General features: G+C 55.1%; 2 protein-coding genes across 6 annotated transcripts in view; one reads left to right on the forward strand and one right to left on the reverse strand.

Annotated features, from left to right (window-relative positions):
* The window catches only part of NECAB3 (N-terminal EF-hand calcium binding protein 3), a 29,991-nt gene extending 26,434 nt beyond the window's left edge, over positions 1 to 3,557 (forward strand). For 2 of the 4 annotated variants that reach the window (XM_086622852.1, XM_086622855.1), the window contains 3 exons: positions 62 to 139; positions 480 to 571; positions 1,478 to 3,557. In XM_086622852.1, the coding sequence (XP_086478978.1) occupies positions 62 to 139; positions 480 to 571; positions 1,478 to 1,787 (480 nt within the window). In that variant the 3' untranslated portion in view covers positions 1,788 to 3,557. The remainder of the gene's footprint in view (positions 1 to 61; positions 140 to 479; positions 572 to 1,477) is intronic. The other 2 variants (XM_086622853.1, XM_086622854.1) reach the window with 1 other exon arrangement.
* A 2,461-nt stretch (positions 3,558 to 6,018) lies between these two features.
* CBFA2T2 (CBFA2/RUNX1 partner transcriptional co-repressor 2) lies at positions 6,019 to 22,353 on the reverse strand. 2 transcript variants are annotated; one of them, XM_086622744.1, is made up of 11 exons: positions 22,218 to 22,353; positions 18,322 to 18,563; positions 16,157 to 16,246; positions 15,408 to 15,589; positions 13,844 to 14,097; positions 13,060 to 13,145; positions 11,768 to 11,963; positions 9,993 to 9,995; positions 9,823 to 9,891; positions 9,266 to 9,456; positions 6,019 to 6,303 (listed from the first exon to the last, which is right to left on the reverse strand). In XM_086622744.1, exons 1-11 carry the CDS (start codon positions 22,333 to 22,335, stop codon positions 6,019 to 6,021), a joined length of 1,716 nt encoding a protein of 571 aa, XP_086478870.1. In that variant the 5' UTR covers positions 22,336 to 22,353. The 2 variants fall into 2 exon arrangements, with proteins under 2 accessions (XP_086478870.1, XP_086478869.1); XM_086622743.1 differs by lacking the exon at positions 9,993 to 9,995 and having other exon boundaries at positions 22,218 to 22,335.
* Positions 22,354 to 24,566: the final 2,213 nt, after the last annotated feature.

Consider the following 24,566-nt stretch of genomic DNA (forward strand, 5'->3'; position numbering starts at 1 on the left):
GATGTGGCCGTGCCGTGCCAGCTTGCCAGGCCCCATCTCAGGGTGGCTCCTGTCCCCACAGTGTGTCCGCCTGCAAGCTGACGGACGAGGCCTGCTTCATCCTTTACGAGTTCTGGCAGGACGTGACTTCGTGGAGAAGGTTGGATGCTTTCCTGGTGCGGGGCTGGTCTGGATGCTCTGGGTGGGGGATGCTGAAAGGGGTTTCTTGGGGCTCCACCAGGACCCCACTGCTCCCCCTCCTTGTGCAGCCTGTCCTGCTGCTGACTGCTCAGCCCAGCGCGCCCCTGGGGCTCTTTGCAGTGGAAGGGGGTGGTAAAGGATTTGGGGAACAGGGCAGGAGCAAATGTCCTGCTTTGGGTGGTGCCGAAGCAGCTCTATCCCCCGTGCGTGGGCAGGGATCCTGGCACACAGCCACTCTCCTACAGCCCCACGGCACGCACGAGCCCTGCGCCCTCCTGACCCTGCATGCTGTTTTACAGCCACTTGCAGTCCAGCTGCAGCAAGACTTTCCAGCGGGCCATCATCAGCTTGCTGGAGTCCCCAGAGCTGCTGACCACCATGCTCTTCCCAGGTGAGGGGGGCCGTGGGGCTGGCTTGGGGGGCTGCGGGACCCCCACAGTCCCACGCTCTGGCACTAAGTGTTCTGCAGAGCGCGGGAGCAGTGCGGGGAACAGGCGCCTTGGCTCCCTCAGAGCAGGAGATTGGCTTGGGGGTGACCTAAATGATGGTTTTCAAACATCCAGACGGACAGTGAGACCCGTTTCCCCTGGCAGGTTTGGTTGTGTGTGCTGGCAGCGCTCCAGGGCCTCTCTCCTGCCTGGGGGATGCTCTCCAGGGACAGCCAAGCACCTGGGGACACTTCCCGAGTAGCAGATAAGCTGAGCCCTGTCTTGACTACACCTGATGCCTCATTTTTTAATTTTTTTTTTTTCCTGGAGCACTGAACCTGATTTGCAAAGCGCTGGGCTTCCCGGGTCAGTCCCAGTGGCTGCGTCCAGGTTGACAGCTCGGTGATGCTGAGGCAGGGGAGGGACCAGCTCGGGAAAAATGCACGTCCCTCATGGTAGCAACAGAAGAAATCTGACCGAGATGTGAGGAACTGGGGAAGCTTGGTGACAGATAAGACCAAATTAAGCCCCAGTTTGCCATGACTTTCAGATCTTGTGTAAAATAACATGAAACATGGATTGATTTGGACTAAATCCCACGCTGGCAGTGCTCCTGCTGGTCCCACTGACCACATTCCCAGTTCTCCCCTGCAGAAGTCACTGCAGCTGGAGCAGATCACCCATCCCCAGGCCATGCTCTTGCCGAGCTCCCTGCCCTGGGGTGGTGGGTGCTTTAGAGCCAGGTGCCTCCAGCAAAGCCTCAGCTGTCCCTGAGCAGGGCCAGGTCCCTTGGCTCTGCCACCCCTCAGCCCCCTCCCCATGTAACGCTGACTGCCCATCCCTGACCCATCTCCTCTCTCTCTCTCCAGCCTCCTGGTGGATCATGAACAACAACTGACCCTGGGCCGCTGCTTCCAGGATGCCATCAGCATGCGGAAGGATGTGGAGCCCTCGGCAGGGCTGTCGCCTTCCCTCGTGTTCGTCACCTCCCTGTCCCTTGTGCCCTCCTGCGGCCTGGCGGGGGCTGCCTGCCCATCGTTCCTGGCAGTGTTTTACCCTTTTGCTCTTTTCATGTTAATTTATTTATTACCCCACCCAAACAGGCTCAGTGCTGCCGGGGCGGGGAGCAGGGCCCTCCTGGCAGCACTCATGGGAGCTGTGTTGTGGGGTGGCAGCTGAGCCCGGGGGGGGGAGCAGGGGTCTGGTTGCTGCATTCTGGCAGCTCTCAGCCCATTTCCCACCCCAGCTCCTTTTCCTCCCCATGCTCCTCTTCCTCCTGGCTCTGAGGAGAGGCAGAGGCTCCACAGCATGCTGGGACAGGCTGGGGCCCATGGTTCTGGCTAGCTGTGGCATCTCCACGCCCAGCGTGCCAGAGCCACCCCGGGCCAGAGTGCTGAGCTGCTTCATAGGGATTGTGAATAGTATTTTATAGAACAAAAGAAATTTAATTATTTCTGGCAAATCGTGCCACGCTGGCAGCCTGTGCTGCCATTGCCATGGCTTTGAGACTGGACTCATGCCCCCCCCCAGCTGTGCCCATGGCTGTGCACGTCCCCCCAATAAACTACTGCACACCTCCTGGGGAAGGCGAGTGTGGCTAACAGCTCTGTTGCTTCATCCTGTGGCTCAGTTAGCATAAACCAGTTAGCACCAGTTTCAGTGCTGCCAGCAGGAGGTTGTAGCTGAATTAATGGCTGATGGGGGTCAGTGGCGGGGGCACAAGATGAGCAGAAAAGCCCCCTTGGCTGCAGTGCAGCAAAGCCCACCCGGTCTGTGGGTTGCAAGCTCACCGTTTCCTTGTTGGTGCTGCAGAAGCAGCATTAATTTAACTGTTTCTTCCCCAATCCCCAGGTGCAGCAAGTAAAATGCAGTTCATCTGTGGAGAAGGGGCCATGGGTACAGCATGTCTGGCAGGGTGGCACATCTCCTCATCCCCCCTGCCCCAGTTACTGTGGGGGGTGGGCTGGGTTTGGGGTGCTCGCTTTGCCCCAGCAGGAGCTTCTCGGGGGCTCCCTGGGTTTGGGGTGCTGGGAAGGTGACCTGGCTGATGCCAGAAGCGATCTGCAGAGATGGGATCAGGAAACCTCGTTGGGCATGGGGTGGTGGTGGGGGGAGTAGCAGCCACTGCTGCCAGCTCCGATGGGCACCATCAAACCCCATTCTGTGGCAGGCTCAGGGAACCAAACATTCCCCCTCCCAGGGATGGAGTGAGCACACAGCCTGACCCGGTTCCAGGGGGAACCCATCCTCCCAGCACCCAATTATATACCTAATTACTGATAACTGCTAATTTCTCTGGCCAAAGCTACAATTTGCTGTGATCACGAGGCGGCTCCAGCCCACTGCTCAGGCAGCTGTGAGACCCCAGCTCTGCGGGGCTGAGGGCTGCAACCCCCCACCAGCACAAGACCAGGGAAGCGCTGGGGCCAGCGTTGTGCCATGGGCCATCGGTAAGGGATGAGCTGTGCCACGGCACAGCCAGGGCTGGGCTAGAGATGGGCACCCAGGGCAGCCACAAATGGCACCGGCTTCAGGCTTCCAGCTCGGCTAGCTGCAGGGGACACCAGTGGCCTCCGCAGAGGAGTGTGGGGTTTTACTCCTAATTTTGGAATTCTTAACCACTGGAGGAGTGGTTGCAGCAGCCCGGAGCCCGAAATGCTCAGACAGGCAAAGGTACATGCCGGGGGGATGTCCCTGAGTGGCTCGGGGGCACCAAGGGCTGGTGCTGGAAGCCAGCTGCAACAGCACCTCACATGCTGTTCCGTGCTCAAATGAAAAAAAAAAAAGCTCAGAAAGGAACATACCTAACCGTGGGGAGCTGGATGATGAATATAGTCTTTTTATTGACTACTTTTGAGTAGAACAAACTAAATACATCTGTAACAGTTTGGGTTCCTTTATACAGTACATTAAATAAGTTATGCACAGGAATGAAGTAACAAATTTCTATTACAGAATTAAATGTCAAAAAAAAAAAAAAAATAGAAACCTCAACCCAATGTCTTCCCATGCCTGAATTTCACATTTATCATTCCATGTTTAAACCAAAAAAGAAGCGCTCGTTCTAATCATGACTGTTAGTATTTCATTCCTTTACACAGGGTTAATTCCAGTACACGGCCACCAAAGTTGCATGAGAATTACGGAAGACAAATCTATTTACAAGCCATTTCTTCCTGCCCCGCTCTTCTTTCCGCGTCCGACCCGCTCCGGGCTGCACTGAGGGATCGGGCCGTGCTTACCTGAGGCAGCTCGGAATGTGCCCGTCTCCCATCGGGGCAGGGAAGCCCTTCTGCCCTCCCGGCTCCTGGGAGAGGAGAGGGGGGTGCAAGGGCAGCCCCCCCCACCCTGGTGCTCCCGCAAGCCCAAAGCGTTTGCTGCTCTTCCCCACTCGCCGTGGCACGCTCCGTGCTGCACACCTGGGCACAGTGGAAATTGGGAAGCTTTGCCGCAGCGGCACGGACAGTGCCGCTTCCCAGGGCCTTTGTGCTGGGGGCAGCTGGCGGGGCAGCAGGGGGCTGCTGCGGTTTGGGGCTGAGCCCACTGCCCCGTCTCTCCTGGGGTAACACCACTGGGCTGGCTGGCACCTTCCCAGGGACGCACTGCTGCAGGTCAGGGCGGCTCCGGTGCCGCTCTGACTCAGGGCACAGCACAGGCATGCTCGGCTCCCAGGAGCCGTGTCCGTGCCAGGGCTCTGCCGCAGCCAGGAGCGCTGGCACCGTCTCCTGGGGTACACGGGAGACTCTCCAACTCAAGCAGTCTTGAACACCAGGTGACTTTGGGGCTTTTTTTGCATAATAAAACCTTGCAGACACAGGAGTCACCTGCTCTATCCCACCACAGCCGCTTCCCAAACTGCTTTCCCTGAGGGACAAAGCTGGTTCAGCGAGTCGCTCGTTTATCCCCGGGCAGCCAGCAGCCAGCTCCACCGCTGCAAACTCACTGACAATTCATCACGTCTCTATTATTCGCCTCCCACTGAAAAAGTGATCAAAAATAATTTGGGAATTACTCGCCTCATTGGGCTCCAGCCCAGCAATCCTACAAAAACAGTCACGGGAACACGGCTTTGCTGAATAGGTGGTTTTCTGGAGCCCGTTTGCGCGCAGCGTGGGAAAGCGGTGCCGCTCCCCAGAGGGCACGTGCCCATCCCTCCGACGGGCTGCGACTCCACAACCCCCAGGAAGCACCGGGATGAGCCCCACTGCACCCTGAAACAGCCCCGCTGCGGCTCGGTGTCGGTTACAGGGACCACCCTGCCCCCGATCCCTCCTTCCATGGCAGCAGGGACTCCCGAGCGATGGATCCCGTGGCATCCCGGCGGGACCTCGCGCTCAGCCTGCGTTTTTGGGATGGTCTCCGCAGGCTGGACGAGGCAGCGGTGGCTGCGCATCCCTGGGCATCTCCAGGGAGAGGAGCAGAGCCGGCGTCGGAGCAGCACTGCAAGAGCCCACCAAGTCCTGCGTTAATTTTCATAGTTGGGCCAGCGCGGGTGGAGAACAGGCTACCAATAACCCGTGGCAATCCCGGGAGGATCTCTGTGGTTCAAAATAACGGCAGTAACTCTCAAACCAACAACTTCCATGCAGCAAAAACCACTTTCTGTGTAGCAAAGTAACGGTACCCAGGTGGAAAGGGCAATAACTGTCCCCAACCAATCCAGGTTTGCGCTGCGCTTTCTCCCAGCAAAGGTCCCACCCGGGGCAACACCGCAACTGTCTGTCCCGCCACAGAACGGGATTCAAACCAGCATCCAGAAGTGACACTTCCCCAGTACTGACATTTGGTTTAGAGCAGACGAATCGTCTCCTCCCTCTCTGCAATCAGCAGCTGCCGACCTGCGGGCAGGAGAAGGGAGGAGGGCTCGGCTTTTGCCATTGCACTAGAGGACGAGATGCTCCTGCTGGGAAATCAGCTCCAGTCTGTTCACAGCACCAACTGGCCAGTACGGCCATCTGAGACACCACTGGGAGCGAGGGGAAAAAATCAGAGGCATATTATGGAAGAAATGTCGCTGAAGGAGGAGACGGCTCAGAGACCTCAGGAAAGGAGCTTGAGCATGTCTGACCCATGAGGACGGGGCTCAGCGTCTCCTGTGCTCTCCACCGAGTCCAGGTCCCCCCAAGCGAGTGCCCGGCCTCCTCCAGGTCCCGAACGATGCTCCGGTGCCCCCTGGCAGAGAGAGGAGCACAGAGCCGCTGCGGGCAAGGCCGGCCCCAGTTCTTCAGGTGCCACAAAAGAAAAAAGGCAGAGTGAGACGGCGAAGCCCGAGTGCCGGTGCTCTGAGGAGGTGGCGCGATGCGTCAAACGTGTCAAGTGATACAAGTTGCTGTGGGGCTTTTTTCGGCTTAAAAAAAAAAAAAAAAAATCCAAGGAAACTAATCAAATGGACTGAACCAAAACTTCCCTTTTAGAGTCCATTCGTGTCTATTGCTGTCACGGATGCCGGGGTGGAGGACCGGGAGGTGGTGGCCGAAGTCTTCTCGAGGACCGGGCTGGGGACGCCGTCGAGGCTCTTGGCGGCGGCCGATCGGCCCGTGGGCAGAGCCAGCGGCTTGCTCTGGCCGTGCAGGCTTTGGCCGCAGATCCGGTGGTGCCTCTCCCAGTCCTTGTGCTGGCAGAAGGAGCCGCAGTACCGGGCGATGTTGCAGCCACTGCACGTCTCGCTGGCTTTGCGACCGCAGTTCCAGCAACTCTGCAAGACCAAAGACACGACGCTTTAAAATGGGTTTAGTTCCCAAGAGCTGCGGGAATACGCTGACTCAACAGCTCTGGAGGGGACTTTTCATTCCCTCTCGCCTAGATTTAGTAATATTAGAACGAGCAATCCATTCATTCCTGCTATTTCACAGCCCTTTGCCAAGGGTACTAACCCCTACCCTGCCCAAAACCGCCTGCCAGTCTGCACCGGTCACATCCTCTCCCCTAGATCTGCCCCAACGCACAGAGGAAACAGCAGGCAGGGACTGAAAAACACGCTGCAGATGCTGCTATTTGGTCCTTTTTATTTCCTGTTTTAAGCGGCTCTGTTTTGGTATCGCTCCCAGCCCAGTGCTCTCCGCAGGGATTACAGCGTGCTGCACAGGCACCATTTGCTTTGCACCCTGCTCAGCTGCACATGAGGTCGGAGCAGGCTAATTTGGAAAAGAAAAAGCTCATTTTAAAGCCTCCCAGCCAGGTGGAAGCACTGCCAGAGCCCGAGCTTCAATCTGGAAGCGGAGCAAAGCCCCTCTGGGCCACGGGAAGAGGCGTCAGCTGGTGGGCTTACGGCGTGCCACCGCTGCCACGTGAGCGTGGGGGCAAAGGGCCAGCGCCGGGAGCTGCGGCCGCAGCTGCTCCGAGGAGGGGAGCGGGTGGATTAGCCTTCCTGCAGCTGGACTCGCGCGTGAGCCATGGCATACTGGGGAGGGCAAGTTCAGCCACGGAAAAGCAGCGTCCGGCGGAGCCTGCCTGCCTCCAGCCCTGCCTAACAGGGCACCTTTCGCTGGCACCGCTTCTGCGACCGCGGGCACACAGCTGTGGAAGCAGGGAAGTCCGGGAGATGCTGACCTGTATGGCACGGCCCTTCTGCAGGAGAGGGCAGCGAGATTCCCCGCTCCCAGGGTCTGCACCGGAGCCGCCAGCTCCTGGCAGTGATTTAGGGGCTGGCAGCGACACGCCAAAGCGAGCTGGTCAGGAGCGAGCTGCTCCAGAGCCAGCACGTCCCTGAGGCTCCTTGGTCTCCTGAAAGAAGTCGGACTCGTGACCAAAAAGAGCCACCGCCGAAGCCTGCGGTAACTCTTGGAAAACTGGGTCACTGCTTCACAGCTGTTTACGTTTCAAGTGGTGTTTTTAAACTGTATTTCAAAGTTTCCACAGTGCGTCACAATATGGGACAACTTTTTAACGTGGGCTTTAAAGAAAAGCTCTGGGTGCTGGGGAGATGGGGCTCGTGCTGGTCGGGGATGCTCGGCTGCTCCCGAGGTCCTACGCTGCTCCCTGGGACAGCTGGAGGAGGAGGACGCTCCTCTGGTATTCCCCTATGGAGAAATCATTGCTTGTCTCACTTCTTCCATGGCTTCTTGAGCTGTTCCGCCCACTCCCATCACGTGTTTACGGACTGGTGCATTCGTCCTTCAGTGATTTGGTCAGGAAATAGTATGGACATACTCCTCTGTAATACCACCCAATATTTACATGGCTCCTGCTGTGCACAGGGACCCCAGCGCCAGACCTTCCCGAGCCCTGGTCAGCAGGGTGGGCAGAAACCCCCCAGGAGGAGGGAAAACGGACCTGCTGCCCACACAGTCCCAGCAGACGTCAAGTTCATGTTCCCTTCAGATTTTTGCTGGCAGAAACAAAGCCTCTGCTCTTGCACTCGTGCAGAGAAACTATCACAAGTAGCAAACCCCAGGTGGATGGGACGTGGCGGCGCAGGAATCAGCCATGCGATTCTCCTTGCCCAATCCTGCTGAGATCTCCAAAGCTTAACGAAGTGAGCTTCCAGCTAAGCCACAGTGAAGGTAATTAACGCTTGAGGAGGTGTCTCCAAGAGACCGGACATACGGGAGCGGCGTAGCGAGAGACGTGGGGAGCCTGCTCCTGGAGATGGGGTGACCACACCGTGCCCAGGCCCGTCTTTGGCAGCCAGTTGGAACAACAACGTGCAAGACAACGTGTGTGCACCAGGCTGGCCTGCACCGACACCGGTGCAGTACAGACCATCAGGCACGTGTAGCTTCACCTGCAGCCTAGTTTCTACCCTGTGCCAGTTTAAAGCCACAAACAGCAATTCCTTTTCTGCACAGATCAAGTACACCACAACAGCAGATTTCTGAGCTAGACACACAGCTGTGTCCACCAACATCCCTTTTCCTTCGCTTCCACATCTCCCTCAATCCCAAGAAATCCCTGGTCATCAAACTGGGCCCAGCTGACGGTGCCCAGTGGTGCCTTTGTGTGGCTGTTGTGCACACACGAGTGCCGCAGACACCATTACGGCTGATTCCCCTGCCAGAAAAAGCAAAAGCAAAAGGATTTTTTAATGGTAGGATCTTATCATAAAATCATAGAATGGTTTGAGTTGGAAGGGACCTCAAAGATCATCTAGGTCCAACTCCCCTGCCATGGGCAGGGACACCTTCCACTACACCAGGTTGCCCAAAGCCTCATCCAACCTGGCCTTGAACACTTCCAGGGATGGGGCAGCCACAGCTTCTCTGGGCAACCTGTGCCAGTGCCTCACCACCCTCTGAGTGAAAAATTTCTTCCTTCTATCTAATCTAAATACCCTCTTTCACCCTCTTTCAGTTCAAAGCCATTTCCCCTTGTCCTGTCACTACACCCCTTGTAAAAAGTCCCTCTCCAGCTTTCTTGTAGCCCCTTTAGGTACTGGAAGGCTGCAATAAGATCAGCCCGGAGCCTTCTCTTCTCCAGGCTGAACAGCCCCAACTCTCTCAGCCTGTCCTCACAGGAGAGGTGCTCCAGCCCTCGGATCATCTTCGTGGCCCTCCATGAGTGTCAGTGTCAGTGCATCCCTTCAGTTATTGATTGGAGAGAGACTTCGAAAAGGAAAAGGGATGGGGGACCTGCAGGCTCCAAGTCACTGCCGGGCAGGACCTGGAGACTTTGTGTGAGTTTTTGGCAGTCCCCTCCTAGGACGTCCCCTGGCACCTTACCTCTGTAGACTCCTCCTGCTCGTTTATCACTAAGAAAGCATCCTCGGTTGCCTGGCGCTTGGCGTCTGCGATGGTCTGCTCCATGCGAGCCCTCTCGGAGGCAATCATCTCAAACGCCTTCTGCTCGGCCTCTGCCACCGCTTTCTGCACCTCCGACATGGCCTGGCGCTTCACCTCGTTCACGGCTTCTTCTGGAAGAAAAGAGCAGCGTCACCCACCCGCCCGAGGAGCGGGGTGAGCCTCTGAGACACGTCGAGATGCAGCGGCATGTTCCCCGTGGCCGGAACACCTGTGGGTTACGGTCAGCACCAGCATCACAACCGCTCCTGGGAACAGTGGGGCTGGACTCAGCCCCACGGGATCCCCCCTGGCATCATACAGAAGGAGCAGAGCCCTTTGGAAAACCCAGGCTGGGGGCGTTGGTAGCCAGATGTGCACATCCTGGGGCGTTCCTGCAGCTGGGCTGCTCCTGGTTCTGCAGAGCAAATCTGCAGCATCTGTGTTTACCCCAACCGAGCTGGCAGAACCCCTCGCCGAGGTTACGAGCAAACACTTACCAGCTTTTTTCCATATCTCTTCAGTGACGTAGCCCGTTCCCGACCTGCTGCTGAACTCCCGCAATGAATCTGTTGGAATAAGGGACACGGGAAAAGGTTGGCAAAGCCTTGTCTCACCCAACAGCTGCTCAAGTGCCCAGCGGTACATCGTGGGGCAGGGTAGAATTAACCAGCTAAAACTCAAAGCAGAGGATTCCTACAGTTAAAGCCATTCATCAACCACTCAGATGATAAATTACAACATTTAATTAGTGCCTTGCATAATTTATGACACTGTATAACCCGTTTCCATCTCCTGGTACTCTAGAACAACAGGCAACGCTTACAAATATACGCCATCCAACATTGGCACTGCCCAGCGACTTTGAGCATCAATCCATACGACCAGCAGTGCACATTAAACGCAGAACTTCCCGCTCCCAGGGGCAATCCAAAGGCTTGAATTGACGGACACACTGTCCTGCAAGACCTCTTACAGCGAGAGGCGTGGACGTTCCCCAGCACCCATCAGGCTGCTAAGAGCCTACGTGGCAGATGGGTCACGCCAGGACCTAAAAACAGACTGCGGTGACACAGGAAGCTTCATCCTGCCTTCTGCCTCCATCTCTTTTTTTTTTTTTTTCAGGCTTCAGGGTAACTTTCCAAAAGGTCAAACCAAAAACTGATTCATGTCAACAGCTGGTGGGAGAACCACAGCACCCCAGGAAGGCGCTGAGGTTATTTCAGCCTGCGGCACACCCGGGGATGCTTCCCGGTGCTTAACTGCACCTTCTCACAAAAGCAACGGAGCTTGAAAATTAGCTCTAGGTCCCACGAGGGGAGAAAGCATCGACAATATTCCGAATTTATTTATAAAAAAATAAAGAAATTACATCACCTTTAACACGGGGCTGTACACGTAAACAGAGAAGGGCTGTGCCACGCGTGCCCGGCCGCCCCGCCGGCTCACCACGTGTGACCCTGCGGGTACGGCTGGAGCCACGGGCACTCCGTTTCCCAGAAACTCGGATTAATATATTCTGGTTTGGTTCCTTCTGCTCCTGTACTTGTTATTGTTTTCCCAGGAAATAGTTGTTGTTGCTGTCTGGGAACTACTGAAACTTGTTCAATTGCGGCTAAACCTGAGCTGGGCTCTGATTTGGGTGGTTCTTTTTCACACGCAGGAGGATTTGCTCTTTATTTTGTACACAAACGAGCTGAATATACGTAAAATTGAGATTTTTAGTTTGACATTTATTCATCTTAGAAAACATCCATTTTTTAATTATCCAATGATATGGGTTGTTTTTTTTTTTTTTTTCAGGATTTCATTTGTTTGGATGGAAATTAGAATTACACCCCAATACATAAAATCAGCATTTTAGACTTGTTTTTTGTATAGGGTCAAACCCCTGCATACTGGAGGGGAAAACCAGTCAGCTTTAATAAAGTTAAGTTGACTCATGATACAAAAATAGAATTAATAACTCGGGTAGTAGCTCTTACACTTAGAGCAGTCTTGGGTGTTGTTAGAATTAGTAACCTTGACAAAATCCTTTAGGCAAGATAGACTGGAAGAGGAAGAGGGGTGGAACCAACCACCTCTCCTGCCTTTTCACCCTCTGGTTTCTCAGCTTTGGATGAACTTGGCTCGCTTTGGTCAGCACCTACGGCTCGGTGACAAGGAAGATGCTCTTCTCCTGGCGCCAGCAGAAGGTGCTGCTGCCGCCCGAAGGTGCCTTCAGACTCCAGCAAACGCCGCTTCCAGGAGCTCAGCCAGGAGCTTCCACGTGTCCAACGACTTTATTCTCTTCAAAGCTTTGAAGAGTGGTTATACACACTGCTGAAGCATTTCATTTCTATTATAATTTGAATATATTATCACCACTTTATGCCTAAGAGAACTTTGTCCCAGTTAGACACTCCTTACCAAGGCGCTGGCACGGCATGCCCGCCCCTCGCTTACCGCTGCCGATGGAGTCGGAGCTGCTGGGGCTGTGCTGCCTGGAGATGAGCTCGCCGCCCGCCTTCCGCGGCTCCGCCGTCTCACTGCATCGCCGCTTCCAGTAGTTGAGCTCCTCCCGGTCGGCCTCCTGGCAGCGCCGCAGCACAGCCATGGAGCGCCGGGTCTTCTCCACCATCTCCATGATGCAGTTCAGCGCCTGCAGGGAGCAACGCGTTTTCAGTCTCGCTGCCCGCTCACGAGGTCACCTCCCGAGTTTCTCGTCGGAGGTACCACAGGGACCATCCCAGGAAGATGAAAGGCGAGGTCATTTCACAGGAACGGGCTCTGAGCACAGTATTTCGGATGATGCAGTGTTCAAACAGGCAGGTAACGTTGGGGCCCAGACTCAGGTATGCAGCAGTGATGCTGAGCAGCACCAGCTGGGAAGGAGGTGATCACACCTGCACCATGGGGCTTTGCTCACCGTAGGAGGTTTAAGGCCATTGCTTCTAAAGGTGGAGGTGAAAAAAAGTCCACTTTCCTACGGGAATGGGATGTCCATGCAAGGGCTGGCTGTCATCCTGCTGCCAGCTCCCCAGAGCCACATCACAGCCTGCAAACATCCAGCTGTGGGGCCTCTACTCCACCCCCTCAAAACATCAGCTTTAGAGCACGAGCAAGCATGGGGTCACTCTGCATTTGTGACCAAAGTTGAATTTCAATCCCATCTCTCGGAGGGAAACACTCCAGTGAAGTGCTTGGATGAGCAGCCTCGCTCAGAGGGAAAAACCAGCCTGCAGAAAGCCTGCCAGAAGTACCAAGTCTTGCTGTTGGTACCTAGTTGAGGCCCACAAAAGCCTGGCAGGCCAGGAAAAGAAATCTTTAAAAAAATAATCACGGGTTTACTTATTCTGTAAACTCCACATCCTTTGCTGCACATAGCACATGTCGGTACAGCGCTGGCATGGGCTGCTGCAAAAACGACCTGTGTGGGGACAAGGTGGGGTTTGGTTGCTCAGGCAGCCAGGGCAGCTCGTGGCCCTGCTCTGCAGGAGAAGCTCTCCAGCTCCAGACACTTCGTCCACAGTCATTTTGGCTTCCACTGACCATGGCCAGAGAAAACCAGCCAGGAAAGTGCTACTGCTTCTATGTGCCCTCCTCATCATCCACCTTCTTGTGGTGGCTTGTTCCTCTACAAGGCACTAGGAGAGCCTGGATACGGTATCAACAACAAGGAAATAACAAATTGGAGCAGGTGGAGCACTGGATTGCTGTGTCCCACAGAGCTTCCCACACCTCCTGCCCTTCCTTACGTGATCAAGATGCTTCCACTCGTCCGCCCACTCTCTCTCCGTTAAGCGGTGGTCCACCAGCTCGTCCTGGTATCCTCCATTCAGACCTGCAACAAACCACAGCCAGAAGAGTCATGAGATGAACTGAGTGATTTCAGTGCTGGAGAGGGAAGGTGGCCGCAAGGCGATAATAGAGACCTGTATTTCCAGCTACACATAGCTGGGATTTTAAAACACATCTCAAGGAGGTGGCTCTACAGGGACAGTTCCACGCCGGTGCTTTTATCCTTGTCTGTGTCTCGGAAGTGCTACCATCCACTCGTGGGTCTGATCTGACCTGAGGAGCTGGCTCCCTTAGTACAAACCCACCGGAGCTCAGAGCTTGTGACTGAGGGTGCCCTGTTGGAAACACAGCGTGCACCTCCCACACACCCCCGGGGAGAAACAGGGCAGGGGGTCAGGCTCTGCTCTCCTGCTTTAGTCACCTCACAAAAATTCCCTTCTACTTCCCTGCCCTCCATTCTTGCCTGCTGGGTTGGCTACGCTCAGCTCACACACTGGGCCCTTCATCCTCATCCTCAGTGGCTCCAGCCTTTCCATCTATACAGGGAAACACAAATCCTTAATCTTCCCATTTTTAACCTCTCATGGTCAGTTGTTTTCTCTGAATTCCCTGAAAAATCTCTGCTGAGGACATGCCCAGCATTGCACAGCTCCGGGTGCAAGTGGCTGAGCAGGGTCCGACGCTGAAGCTCAGAGACTGCTGGATAACTCCTACAAGGAAAAGCCCTCCAGGCTTCCTCACCGAGACCACCGTGCCTGTCCCGGATCTCTCTGTGCTCCAACATCTTGCTGGGGTCCCTGTAGAGGTGGGAAGTCGCGATATCTTCCAAGGTGTAGTGCTGGAGGGGTGGCGGGGTGGGGTGGAACTGCCCGCCGGGGTTCATCAGGGGGATGGTCAGGGCAGGGCTGTGCCGGGGCGCGGGGCTGATGGTGCACACCCGCTTGGCTGGAGGCTCCGTCGGCAGCGGCTCCCTCTCAAAGCTGCTGTCTTCCCTCCTGCAATCACACCAGCAGACAGAGGTATCCGTTAGTACTGGATAAACGCACGTGGAAAGGGAAAGATGAACATTTGGAAGCGGCAGAGTTTGGGCAGTGATGGTTTTACCACGGGGTAAACGCAGGGAGCTAAACCAAACATGCTCAACTTGTGAACTAATCCACGAAATGACCCTGTCAAAGAAAAAGTTCAAGATGCCTGAGTGTCGTGATTCATCTTTCTGAGCATGACCAAATTAAAATTTCACAGTTTTTATAAATTTGAGGCATGCTCCACATAATTACATAACAACTTTTAACTCAGAATAAAAAGTGGTGAAAACGAACCGCATCCTTCCCAGCCCCGGCACTGCCTCCGCTCGCTGCCCGGGGAGGCGGAGAGCTGCTCCACTCTCCAGCTCAGGCTTCTCAGTGCTACCCAACAAGTCCCTCTAGGGCAGAACCTGCCTGAAAGAGGGTCCCAACCTGAATTCACAGTGCAGGAGGAGCAATCATCGGTGTCTTATTAACACCCAGAATAAAGTTGTTGGGGATGCTGGTGGATGAGAAGCTCAACATGAGCTGGCAATGTGCACTGGCAGCCCAGAAAGCCAACCGTGTCCTGGGCTGCATCCAAAGCAACGTGGGCAGCAGGTTGAGGGAGGGGATTCTGTCCCTCTGCTCTGCTCTTGGAACCCCCCGCTGCAGTGCTGCATTCAGCTCTGGGGTCCCCAACACAAGAAGGACATGGAGCTGCTGGAGCAGGTCCAGAAGAGGTCACGAAGATGACCCGAGGGCTGGAGCACCTCTGCTATGGAGACAGACTGAGAGAGTTGGGGCTGTTCAGCCTGGAGAAGAGAAGGCTCCAGGGTGATCTTATAGCAGCCTTCCAGTACTTAAAGGGGGCCTGCAGAAAAGCTGGAGAGGGGCTTTGGACAAGTGCATGTAGTGACAGGACAAGGGGCAATGGCTTTGAACCAAAAGAGGGAAGATTTAGATTACATATAAGGAAGAAATTCTTCCCTCTGGGGGTGGTGAGGCACTGGAACAGGTTGCCCAGAGAAGCTGTGGCTGCCCCATCCCTGGAAGTGTTCAAGGCCAGGTTGGATGAGGCTTTGAGCAACCTGGTGTAGTGGAAGGTGTCCCTGCCCATGGCAGGGGGGTTGGAACTGGATGGTCTTTGAGGTCCCTTCCAACCCAAACCGTTCGATGATTCTATGATAAGATCCTACGGTTTAGCCCTGGATGCTGCTCGAAGCTTTGACAGCAGCAAAGCTGAAACAAAAGTCATCACTTCATGAACTTGGCAGAGCGATGAAAGCTGGTTTTACCTGTCCGGACTGTGCCTCTTCCCATTCCCGTTCACCTCGATGAGCAGCTCGGAGGAGTCCGCGGGGGACGCGGTGTTTGTGTTCAGCAGGATGTGCTCGTGCTGCGCCAGGTACTGGGAGGGCGTCTGCTTGGCAGCCCGGGCGCAGTGCAGCAGCTCTCTCTGCAGCAGCGGGAGGTTGGCCTGGAAAGCGAGCGTGGCTCTGGTTAACGCAGGCTGCGGGCAGATGTTTCCAGCTGTTGGCAGCAGGTTTGCTCTCCCTGTGATCCCTCAGAGCAATAACACCCAGAGCCTGCGGCCTCCAACTCAGGATCCTCCAGCTCCTGGTGTCGGCACTGTCACATTTACCTGCGTTTTCTCAAAAGCTGAGGATGACCTGATGTCAGTGCCCTCAAAAGCCACTCTGGGCTTCCAGCATCGAACCACCCCAGACATGCTCCGTTTGCCAATATTTCAAATATTCTAGATCTGAACATTTGCAAGTAAGATTATAGGATCAGAAGCTGCCGAGTGGAGCTTGGTTTGTCTCCTTTATCCCTAACACACAGCAGACATATGTGCCACTCGTTATAACGTTCACTTTCTGCAAGCCAGTCCCACATGGCCACAGCTACGATCTGTGCAGTCTGTCCTGGACTTCAACAAAACTGCCGTGGTGCTTGAAACGAGAGCTTTCCCAGCAATGACACGCTGCCAAGTGGCACAGACTGGCACATGGAGCATCAGCGAGCCCCACCAGCTCCCTCTCACCTTTAGAAAGGGGATGACAAACGGCCGGAGGGGGAAGTTCGTCGCCTCTTGCAGCTTGCAGTGAAATTCCTCGATTGTCACTGTTGAGTTCTGGGAAAAGAAATTAAGAAATGAAATGATAATTTGTTCTTATTTTTAGACACGTGGGAAACGGCTCCAAATGAACAGAACTGGAAGGGAGACTGCATCTGCCACTACAGGACTGAATGTTTGCATCAGATCCTGCCCAACGCAGCCAAAAAGACTCAGGCCAATGGAGTAGGAATGCTGCACTAGACGAGGGATGAGTGCCACGTGCAGCCGGGTGCTCCCCAGCCCAGCATCCTCCCAGTTCTGGGGCTGGGAGGCAGGGACCGGCTCCAGGGAGTCAGCAGGACTCACCAGCATCTCCTGCACTCTGGCCAGGTGGCCTCAGGCAGGCTGCAGCGAGCCAGCCAGCAGTTCCAGCTGCTCAGAGCTGCACACCTTCCACTCAGTCTCCACTAGCTCACCCCACTGGCATGGGGTGAGCTATCACCCATCCTCATCCCCCGTGGCTGTTTAGGCTGGGTGCTCCCTGGGACAAGCAGCATTTGATAATTTGCACATACAAAGTTCATCCCTGCAGCAATTACCACAATCAGCGGTGGGAACGAGTCAGAGGAACCTGGACAGCTTATTTCCTTTCCAAAAGGATAAGTTAAGGTACTACCCTACACCCATGGAAATATTTACATCTGCCTTCAGCAGCAGCAGCAGCATTTTGCATCCAGTGCAGAAGCGCTATGAAAGCCCTCAAGGCCACAGAGAGACCCACGTTTTCTCTGCCCACGCCAACCTTGGAAGCAGAAATACTCCGAGCCGCTGCAGTCTAGCTACCTGCTCTGGGTGCTGAGCCTCGAAAGAAACCTGCCAAAAAGCAGAGATCAGCTGGGGAGCTGCACCGGACCGCAGCCAGGCGGGCACCGTGGTGCTATGCTCCAGGGTCTGGGTCTGGGGTATGGGCCTGGCCAGCACTTCTACCAGACCGTTTGCATATCTGCAAATATTAGTCACAATTCCTCAGCAAGACCTGTTCATTTGTTTTTTAAAGGGTGTTTTCCGCTGTCCATAGCTGCAAAAGGACATGAGGGCATACAGGCATTGTTCATGTATGCACGCACTGCCACCAAGCCCAGCTCTTGCAAATCCAAGGGCAGGAGTGCAGAAGATGCATACAAGTTATTTACCAAGCCTTTTCCTGTACCTGCACCTTCAGACTGTCACAAGCAAAGAACCAACGCCTCTGGTAACGTGGGCAAACATGCAATCAGCAAAGCAGCAGCACACCAGAAGCCCAGACCTCCTCTTTTGCAAGAGCAGCCTTCCCATCCTCTGCAGACCTCGGAATAGTCAACCTCGCTGTGCTAATGGGCTTACTGAAGACATGCAGGAGCAGCCCACAAAGAGGAAAAAAGCCCATTAAATATATCACTGCGTATCATAAATGAAATCTTTGAAGTGTCATGACATTCTCTAGGCACTTAAGAGCACAGAAGCACTACCAGCTTTCCGGAGCAAGTCCCTGCTAGCGACAGGACCCGGCCTTTTCCGTTACACCCGGCTGCCTTGCCGAGCAAAACAGTGCTGAGTTCGAGCACTCAGAAGTCAGAGCAGCACTAACGAAGCAGTGGCTGGAACTGGCATTTCTTTGCATGGAAGCAGATCAGAGGTAAATTGATCCACAGGCAGGCCGGGCAACCACAAATCTGCATGAGTAAGAAAACGCTTTTCCCCTACAAAACTACGGGCTCCTTGGAATTGTGTGAAAAGTTTCATTTACGAGGGGAAATGGAGAAGCCCAGCACAGCCCGTGGCTTCCAGCGAGCCCATGGACCAGACCCGTGGCCTTTATAGAAAAGCTTAGTCCAAATCCTTCCAAGTTTTCCCAAGTTCGGCTGCACCCAAGCTCATGCCAAAGCCACTGGACAAACAGCTTTTTGCAACCCACTGAGGACAAAAACAAAGAGTCAGCAAGTTGAGCAGAAAGCATTAAACATTGCAGAGCCTTGCTCAGCCAACAGCTCTACTTCTAAAGACATAAACAGCTCGTGTTGTGTAACACGGGCACGCGCTGGCTGCCAGGATCCCGTCGCCAAAGCGGTTTGGCAAAAGCCAAGCGGCGCGGGCCGGTGCGTGGGGCTCACCACTAACGCCAGGACGAGGGTCCGGACCTTCTCCCCGATCTCTGGCGAGATGTCGTTGCCGAACTGCTGCAGGGTAGTGAGGAAACGCTTCAGCTTGCTGAGCTGCCGGGCGCCGCACGTAGCCGGGAGCTGCTGGTTCGTCAGCGAGGAGGAGGAGGAGGAGGAAGGACCGTTGCTAAACCTCTGAGGTGGGGATGGTGCCCCATTCAGCGTTGGGGGAGAATGGTTTATTCCGTTGGGCACTGCAAATGGGAGACAGAAGCATTACTGAGCATCAGATGGGCACGTCTCTGTGGTCCATGGTTAAGAGGATCCATCTTCCACCCAGGAGCCTGCTGCTGATGGCTAATCGCTGCTGGCAACAGGGCAAGAGCCAGAAGAGGGGACATGGCCAGAGCAGAGCCCACAGGCAGTGCCAGAGGGCACCCAGCGATGGAACTGGTCAGGGCAACGCGTGCCCTCTTCTCAACCTTCCTCTGAGCAGCCCCCAGCACACGGGAACTGCTTGCCCAGCCAAGGCGTCCGCAGTTTTCCCTATGGGATCGCTCAGACGTGATTTACACCACAGCCAGTGACTGCCCTGGCGTTTCTCTCCTCTGCCTGTGAGCTTCATTTCCAGGGCCAAACATGGGCAGAATCAGGGCTCAGCAGAGCAGGCAGCCCGGGAGGACATGGAGTCAGGCTGCACAGCAAAAAATTACACCAGATGATCCAAGGATCCTTCCCAGCCCCATCGTTTACAGTAAGTCCTCAGTGCTCGTAACAGCCGGGGTCCCACGAGCAGATACTGCAGCTCAGGTGCCTCCACCTCGTCCCGAGGAGGGCTGACAGCATCCTGCCCCGCGGCACGTCACACCTCCCCGGGGATTTACAGGGAGTTTCACAAACACAGTTGTTTTTTTCCAACCTGGTCCCATCTGCAACTTTGCTGCCTTTAAGCAGCGAGCGTGTCAAAACAGACTGAAGGGCTGGAAGTTTGGGAACTTGGCAAGGGGAATAAATTGTTGACATCCCCGCGCCGCCGTTGTGCAATCTAAAGCCCTGTCTGAAGAGCAGCTGTGCGCTGGGGGCCCCAACTCAGTGTAAACCCAGAATTTTAGGGATGAAAAGTACATCATTGTAAATGCAGTTTTAGCTGAACCACTGGGTTATCGTTAAAAGCCCAGCCCTGAATCCCTTCGGGATCTAAGTGCTGAAGAGAAGGCCACATGCTATAAAAACCATTTCAAACGATGGCATTCAGAGGAGAAGCACTGAAACCACCCGGCAGAGCTGCTGCTCACACGCGGGGCCGGGGAAGGTGCGTGCCGTGACGGAGCAGCAACTTGCAAAAGAAGATGCCAAAATTTCCGCTGCGGCTTTGCGAGGATCATACTAAATCCTCGTGACCCCAGTGAGGGTTTTTCGGAGAAGAAGGCAGGAGGTTCTTGAACAGTTAAACCGCTCTGGGGTATGCCAGGGTCAGAGGCTGGAAAGGCTCCACACACCTGGACCTGCTGTGGTGAGCACAGGAGGGAACTCGAGAAGATTAACCAGAGTCAGTTAAGATGCAAGGGAAAGATAAGGCCAAGGAGACCATTGAAGGTGGTTCCTGCTAAGCAAGGGGTGACAGGTTCTCTGGGGCATAACAAAGATGTGTCCTTTTTGTAGACAGAGAGATGATAAAATGAAGGTGAAGGCTGGGATTGAGAGGATGGAGGTGCAAAGGCAACGCCAGCTCATGCCTTTTGTTACAGAGCAACACAACTGGAAAAACTCCTGTCCACAGCGGCTTCCCCAAAGCAGCGCAGGAAAAGAGGGTGTCCTGCAGAGACCTTGTACACACAAGGTTAGCTACCACGGAGCACCAGCAAACGCAGAGCTACGTGAAAGGCAAGGCTTCTGGGAATTACTCCCAAAGAGCATTTCTTTCACAACACAAGTGTTATAAATAGGGGCAAAGCCACCCAGAGAAGCTCCTCTCCAACTGCGCAGCTCTGCGCTCCCCGGTGGCTGCGACCGAGGTGCTTTACCCCCTCCTCTGTTTCGCTTCCTCTTCTTCTTTCAAACGAAAGATTGGGGAGATCAACGAGCTCTATTTATGCCCCGGGAGAAGCAGGGGCTGTGCTCAGGGGAGGCTGCCGAGGACGCCGATGGACTCGGGCGATGCCACGGAAGCGGAGCGAGCTGGGTGGGGGCTGCCGTTAGACACAGCCCCCGTAACCGCTCTCTGCGTTTTCGGGCTTCCCCTGCCTGACCCTCCTGCAAACGGCGCTACCGCAGGGCGGCTGGCAGTTATCTGATCCTGCACATCGCCGGGATCGGCTCCGCCGCAGACCACAGAGCCGGGCTGGCACCTCTGTTTCCAGGTGAGAAGACGGTGCTGCAGCGAGTGAGGTGGTGTACCAAGACCGGTGGGATTACAGCTGTGGGGAGCGGAGGACGCTAAATTCCTCGGAACATAACAGCCATCATCTAGAGCCACTCTGTTAAATTCTGCCTTAGGTTGTCAACACTCAAAGGTTTTCCCCATTTCTCTGACTCTTTTGTTGCAAATCTGCAGGAAGGCATGGCCTTCCTCCAGTGCACTCCTCCTCCCCTCACCTGCTCAAGCCATGGGCTTTTACAGGGCAGGACACACCTGCTGGCTCTGACCAAGACCCTTTGGAGGAACTGAGAAGTAAAAAGCAAGAATAAACTTCACCAGAGGTTGCATCTCTCGTCTGTCTTGGAAAGAAGCAATTAACTCATCGGCAATCAGCGGATTCAGGCTCCTTGGCCCTTTGCAGCGTGCCAAGCAACCTCATTGGAAAAATTAATTTCTGTCACTTTGCTAATGGTCTTTTTCTGCCTGAGCAAAAGGAGTCATTAAAAACCCCTCAGTGCATAAAGACGGGGACAACGTGTCTGGCGGGATAACCCAGCGATTAGTGCTGTTGCCAGCATCACGCAATACATCAGTGTGTGTCCTGAAAGGGGCTGGATTGTAAATCTCCGAAACCCACTGCCAGTGTGAAACTGCCAGATATCCCAGACACTGTCGTGGACAGCAAAGCAATGCAGAACCAGCTGGGGAGACACCCAACCTGGGGGAAAAGGGGTGAGGGGAGCCTGGAAAATACGTACGTGCCACGTGCAGGGGTCAGATAACTCACTGCCCAACAAAGTAAAGCAGCTTTGCTCCAGAATGATGCTTTTCAAAAGACATTAAATGGCTGAAACGCTGGCTAAGGGAGGAAAAAAAAGAGTCTTTCTAGGCTGTAAGGAAAGACTGTACATCCATCCTGTCCGTGGAGGCACTTCTGAGCAACACCTGGCTAGAAGCAGTGGGTGCAAGGTTGTGCTGCGGTCGGGCAGGGCCAAGATCTACTGTGGCTTAATAGTAAAGACTAGAAAGTGAGGATGGAGAGAAGAGAAGCTGGATGGATAGCAGGAATTTCTGAGGCTGGGAAATTAAAAAAAGGAAATCTTTCTAATCTCAGCTGCAGAAACGCTGTCTGCAAAGTGAGATAGAGCAGAGCAGGAATTAACTCCTCCAAAAGATAGAGTGAAAAGCCTGGCTCTTGGCTTGTTTGAAGCCAGCTTGATAAAAGACTTCAATTTCTTAAGGAGTTTATGGCGGAAACCAAGGCTGCACCTGGAAGGAGAGGGACTCAAGGCATCACCAGGAGCAATGTAAGAGCAGGCAGGAGGGTAGGGAGAGATTACAGACCCTGTTACACATCCTGCATGTGTAGCAGAACAGCGGGAAAGCCCCAGTCTCCCCTTCCTGACAGCAGTGCAGTGTTGCTAACGCTTGCCACGCTGGCGGGCAGCCCTGGCCAACAGCCGGGACACCCTCGGTGACTTCTACAAGCAGAGCCTTTCCTCCTGGCTGGAGCTGGTCCCAGGGAAAAGCAGCGTTACTGGGGTCTTACGTGCAGTTGGGGTGAAGGACACTGGCCGGGGGCCGCCGGGATTGACGGGAGGCAGTGGTGGCATGTTGGGAGGAGAGGACCTGGACTGTATCTTCACTTCCACGGGCGATCCGGGCATCACTGGCACCCTCTTCTCACCAGCAACTGTATGAAGAGAAGGTGGTAACACTTAGTGACTGTCACGGACAAGCGTTTCCCTTCCCACCAGAAGATGAGAGGCGGGGGGGAAGCCACACAAGGCTCCCACACCGCTCTGCACAGCCCTGAGCCACTGCGGGGAAGAGGCAGGATACAGCCCCAAGCGGGGGCAGGCACCCAGGGTGCAGCAGCTGTCCCCAGATGCTGCTGGGCAGGCTCAGGATGCCCGTGTTCACCGTCCCAGTCTCGCAACTGCATCTTCTTCTCACCTCTCATGCCCAAAGATGCTTCCTCAAAGTATTTCTGCCTGTTTGCTTCCCCCCCAGCTTCAGATCCCCTCAGCATCCCCAGGTGTGCCCACACGTGCCTTGCCAGCACGCATGGGATGGCACTGGTGAGGGGTGTCAAGGTCTCATCCCCAGCCCTGCAGCCCAACCAGCAAAAACATGCTCCGAAGCAGCCACTTTGGCAAACATCTCTCTGACCAACTTTGCATGGGTGCTTTTTAAAAAAACCCTCAAGAATTCAACATTCCTGCACCTCCTCCCCCTCGCACTGGGGCTGTCCTCGCTGCCCAGGGCAGCCTCCCCACGGCTGCATCCATGCAGCCCTGCACACACCCTGTGTTCACAGCCCTGGCTCCGAGACGGCTTCTCCCAAGGAACTGCCAGCTCGGAGCCATGCAACAGGCAACCCATTTTTTGGGTTGGTGCCAGCCCGGTGTGCAGGGAGCATCGGTGCACCGTTGGTGGCAGCTGCACCAGCAAGCAACAAAATGGTCACAGCGTTGGAAAAATGAGCCGACACCGGCTATTCACACTCTTTCCCCTGCCTGGAGTCTCCAGTGTCTAACACAGCACCAGCTCACACTGCAGCTTCTTTTTCAGCCTCCGAGGGTCCCTCCTGAGGACCAGGCTCTGGTGGGACATCCCAGCTCAGCCAAATGCCGTGGCCGTGCTCCTGGCTCCACTGTGGCTGAAAACAGCCTCAAAAGGCATCCTTGGGCGGGGGGAATGAGGGAAAAGAAGGAAACACATGCTTATGCAAGCCTTGGGGGTTTGGGGGATTTTTTTCATGGGTTTGATTTTGGTTTTTTTGTTTTTTAAAAGCAGACAGCTCAGCAGACAAAGCCCAAGCATCTCCCAAAGTGCAGCTCCCACGGGAGCCATCGCCACCTCCCAGGAGTTCTGCACATCCTGCTGCCGGTGACTCCGGCACCTGCCGGGCTGCCGAGCCCGCGACCCTGGCTGATCCGAGCGACGCGAGGCCAATCGCCCACCCGAGGCCACGCTCGCCTCCATCGATTAGCTCGCTAACGAGCTGTGACCGCGCTCCACGTGTCCCCGCGCAGGAACGCCGACGGGTTCCCATCTGTGCCCCGGCTCAGGGGGCGAGGGATGTGCAGACACTCGTCCTTCACCTCTCTCCGGTGCACGCAAGCCGGATTCCGGACCAGCGAGTTTTCTCAGGCATTTGTTGGCTTTTGGCGAGCGGAAAAGTCTGCCGGAGCTCCAGGGCGGCAGCCAAGGGTGCCGCTTTGGATGCGGGAGCTGGCACACGCGTCGCTGCACGGCGAGGCAGCCGAAGGGGAATGGCCCAAAAACGACACGTGGGCAGGGGCTCCGCGCCCACCGGGATCGGTCCTGACGCCTCTTTAAGCCACAGAGGAAAAGTATTAAAGCGCCCGCTGAAACGTCATCAAATTAGGCTCTATAATCTAATCAGATTAGGCCACAATCTAATTCGTAATCCGCAGTTTTTACGACTGTCTATCAGCTGTAGGAAATTCAGCTTCCGAGTTCTGACAAAGGGATGAACCGCTGCATCCCCGTAAAGCAGAGCAGCGCTGAACAGACAGCAAAGTTTTGCACGGAAAACACAACCACAAAACCTGCTGCTTCCCAACTCCCAACAAAAGACGCTGCTTTCGAGAGCGGAGAACACGCGAACTGGCAGCCGAGCCCTTCGTGCCGCTGGCCCGGAATCTGCTCCACGAGCCACCAGCACCTGCTCTGCCCCCGCGTTCCGGGCGTGAGCTGGCTCATTTATTTTCCGTACGGCAAGTCAGCGTTAACGCCAGCAAGGTAACAAATGAAGCTCATTATTCCTAGCGGGTGCTTTTGCTGTTTGCAGGATGATCGGCGGGGTGGGGAGCAGAGATGAATACAAGCTGAAAATCCATGTTTTCCTGGCCTTTCAGTACAGCTGGAA

This window comes from Tauraco erythrolophus, chromosome 18 (genome assembly GCF_009769465.1).
Source record: "Tauraco erythrolophus isolate bTauEry1 chromosome 18, bTauEry1.pri, whole genome shotgun sequence".
Taxonomy (NCBI): domain Eukaryota; kingdom Metazoa; phylum Chordata; class Aves; order Musophagiformes; family Musophagidae; genus Tauraco; species Tauraco erythrolophus.

Bases quoted from the DNA above. Each gene is read 5' to 3' on its own strand.
- CBFA2T2 (XM_086622744.1), bottom strand. From the start codon at position 22,335: ATGCCCGGATCGCCCGTGGAAGTGAAGATACAGTCCAGGTCCTCTCCT. The intron at 18,564-22,217 runs GTAAGACCCCAG...TCCCATTTGCAG, and splicing joins GTCCTTCACCCCAACTGCAC to TGCCCAACGGAATAAACCAT. The intron at 6,304-9,265 runs GTAAGGTGCCAG...TTGGTCTTGCAG, and splicing joins AGCAGGAGGAGTCTACAGAG to AGTTGCTGGAACTGCGGTCG.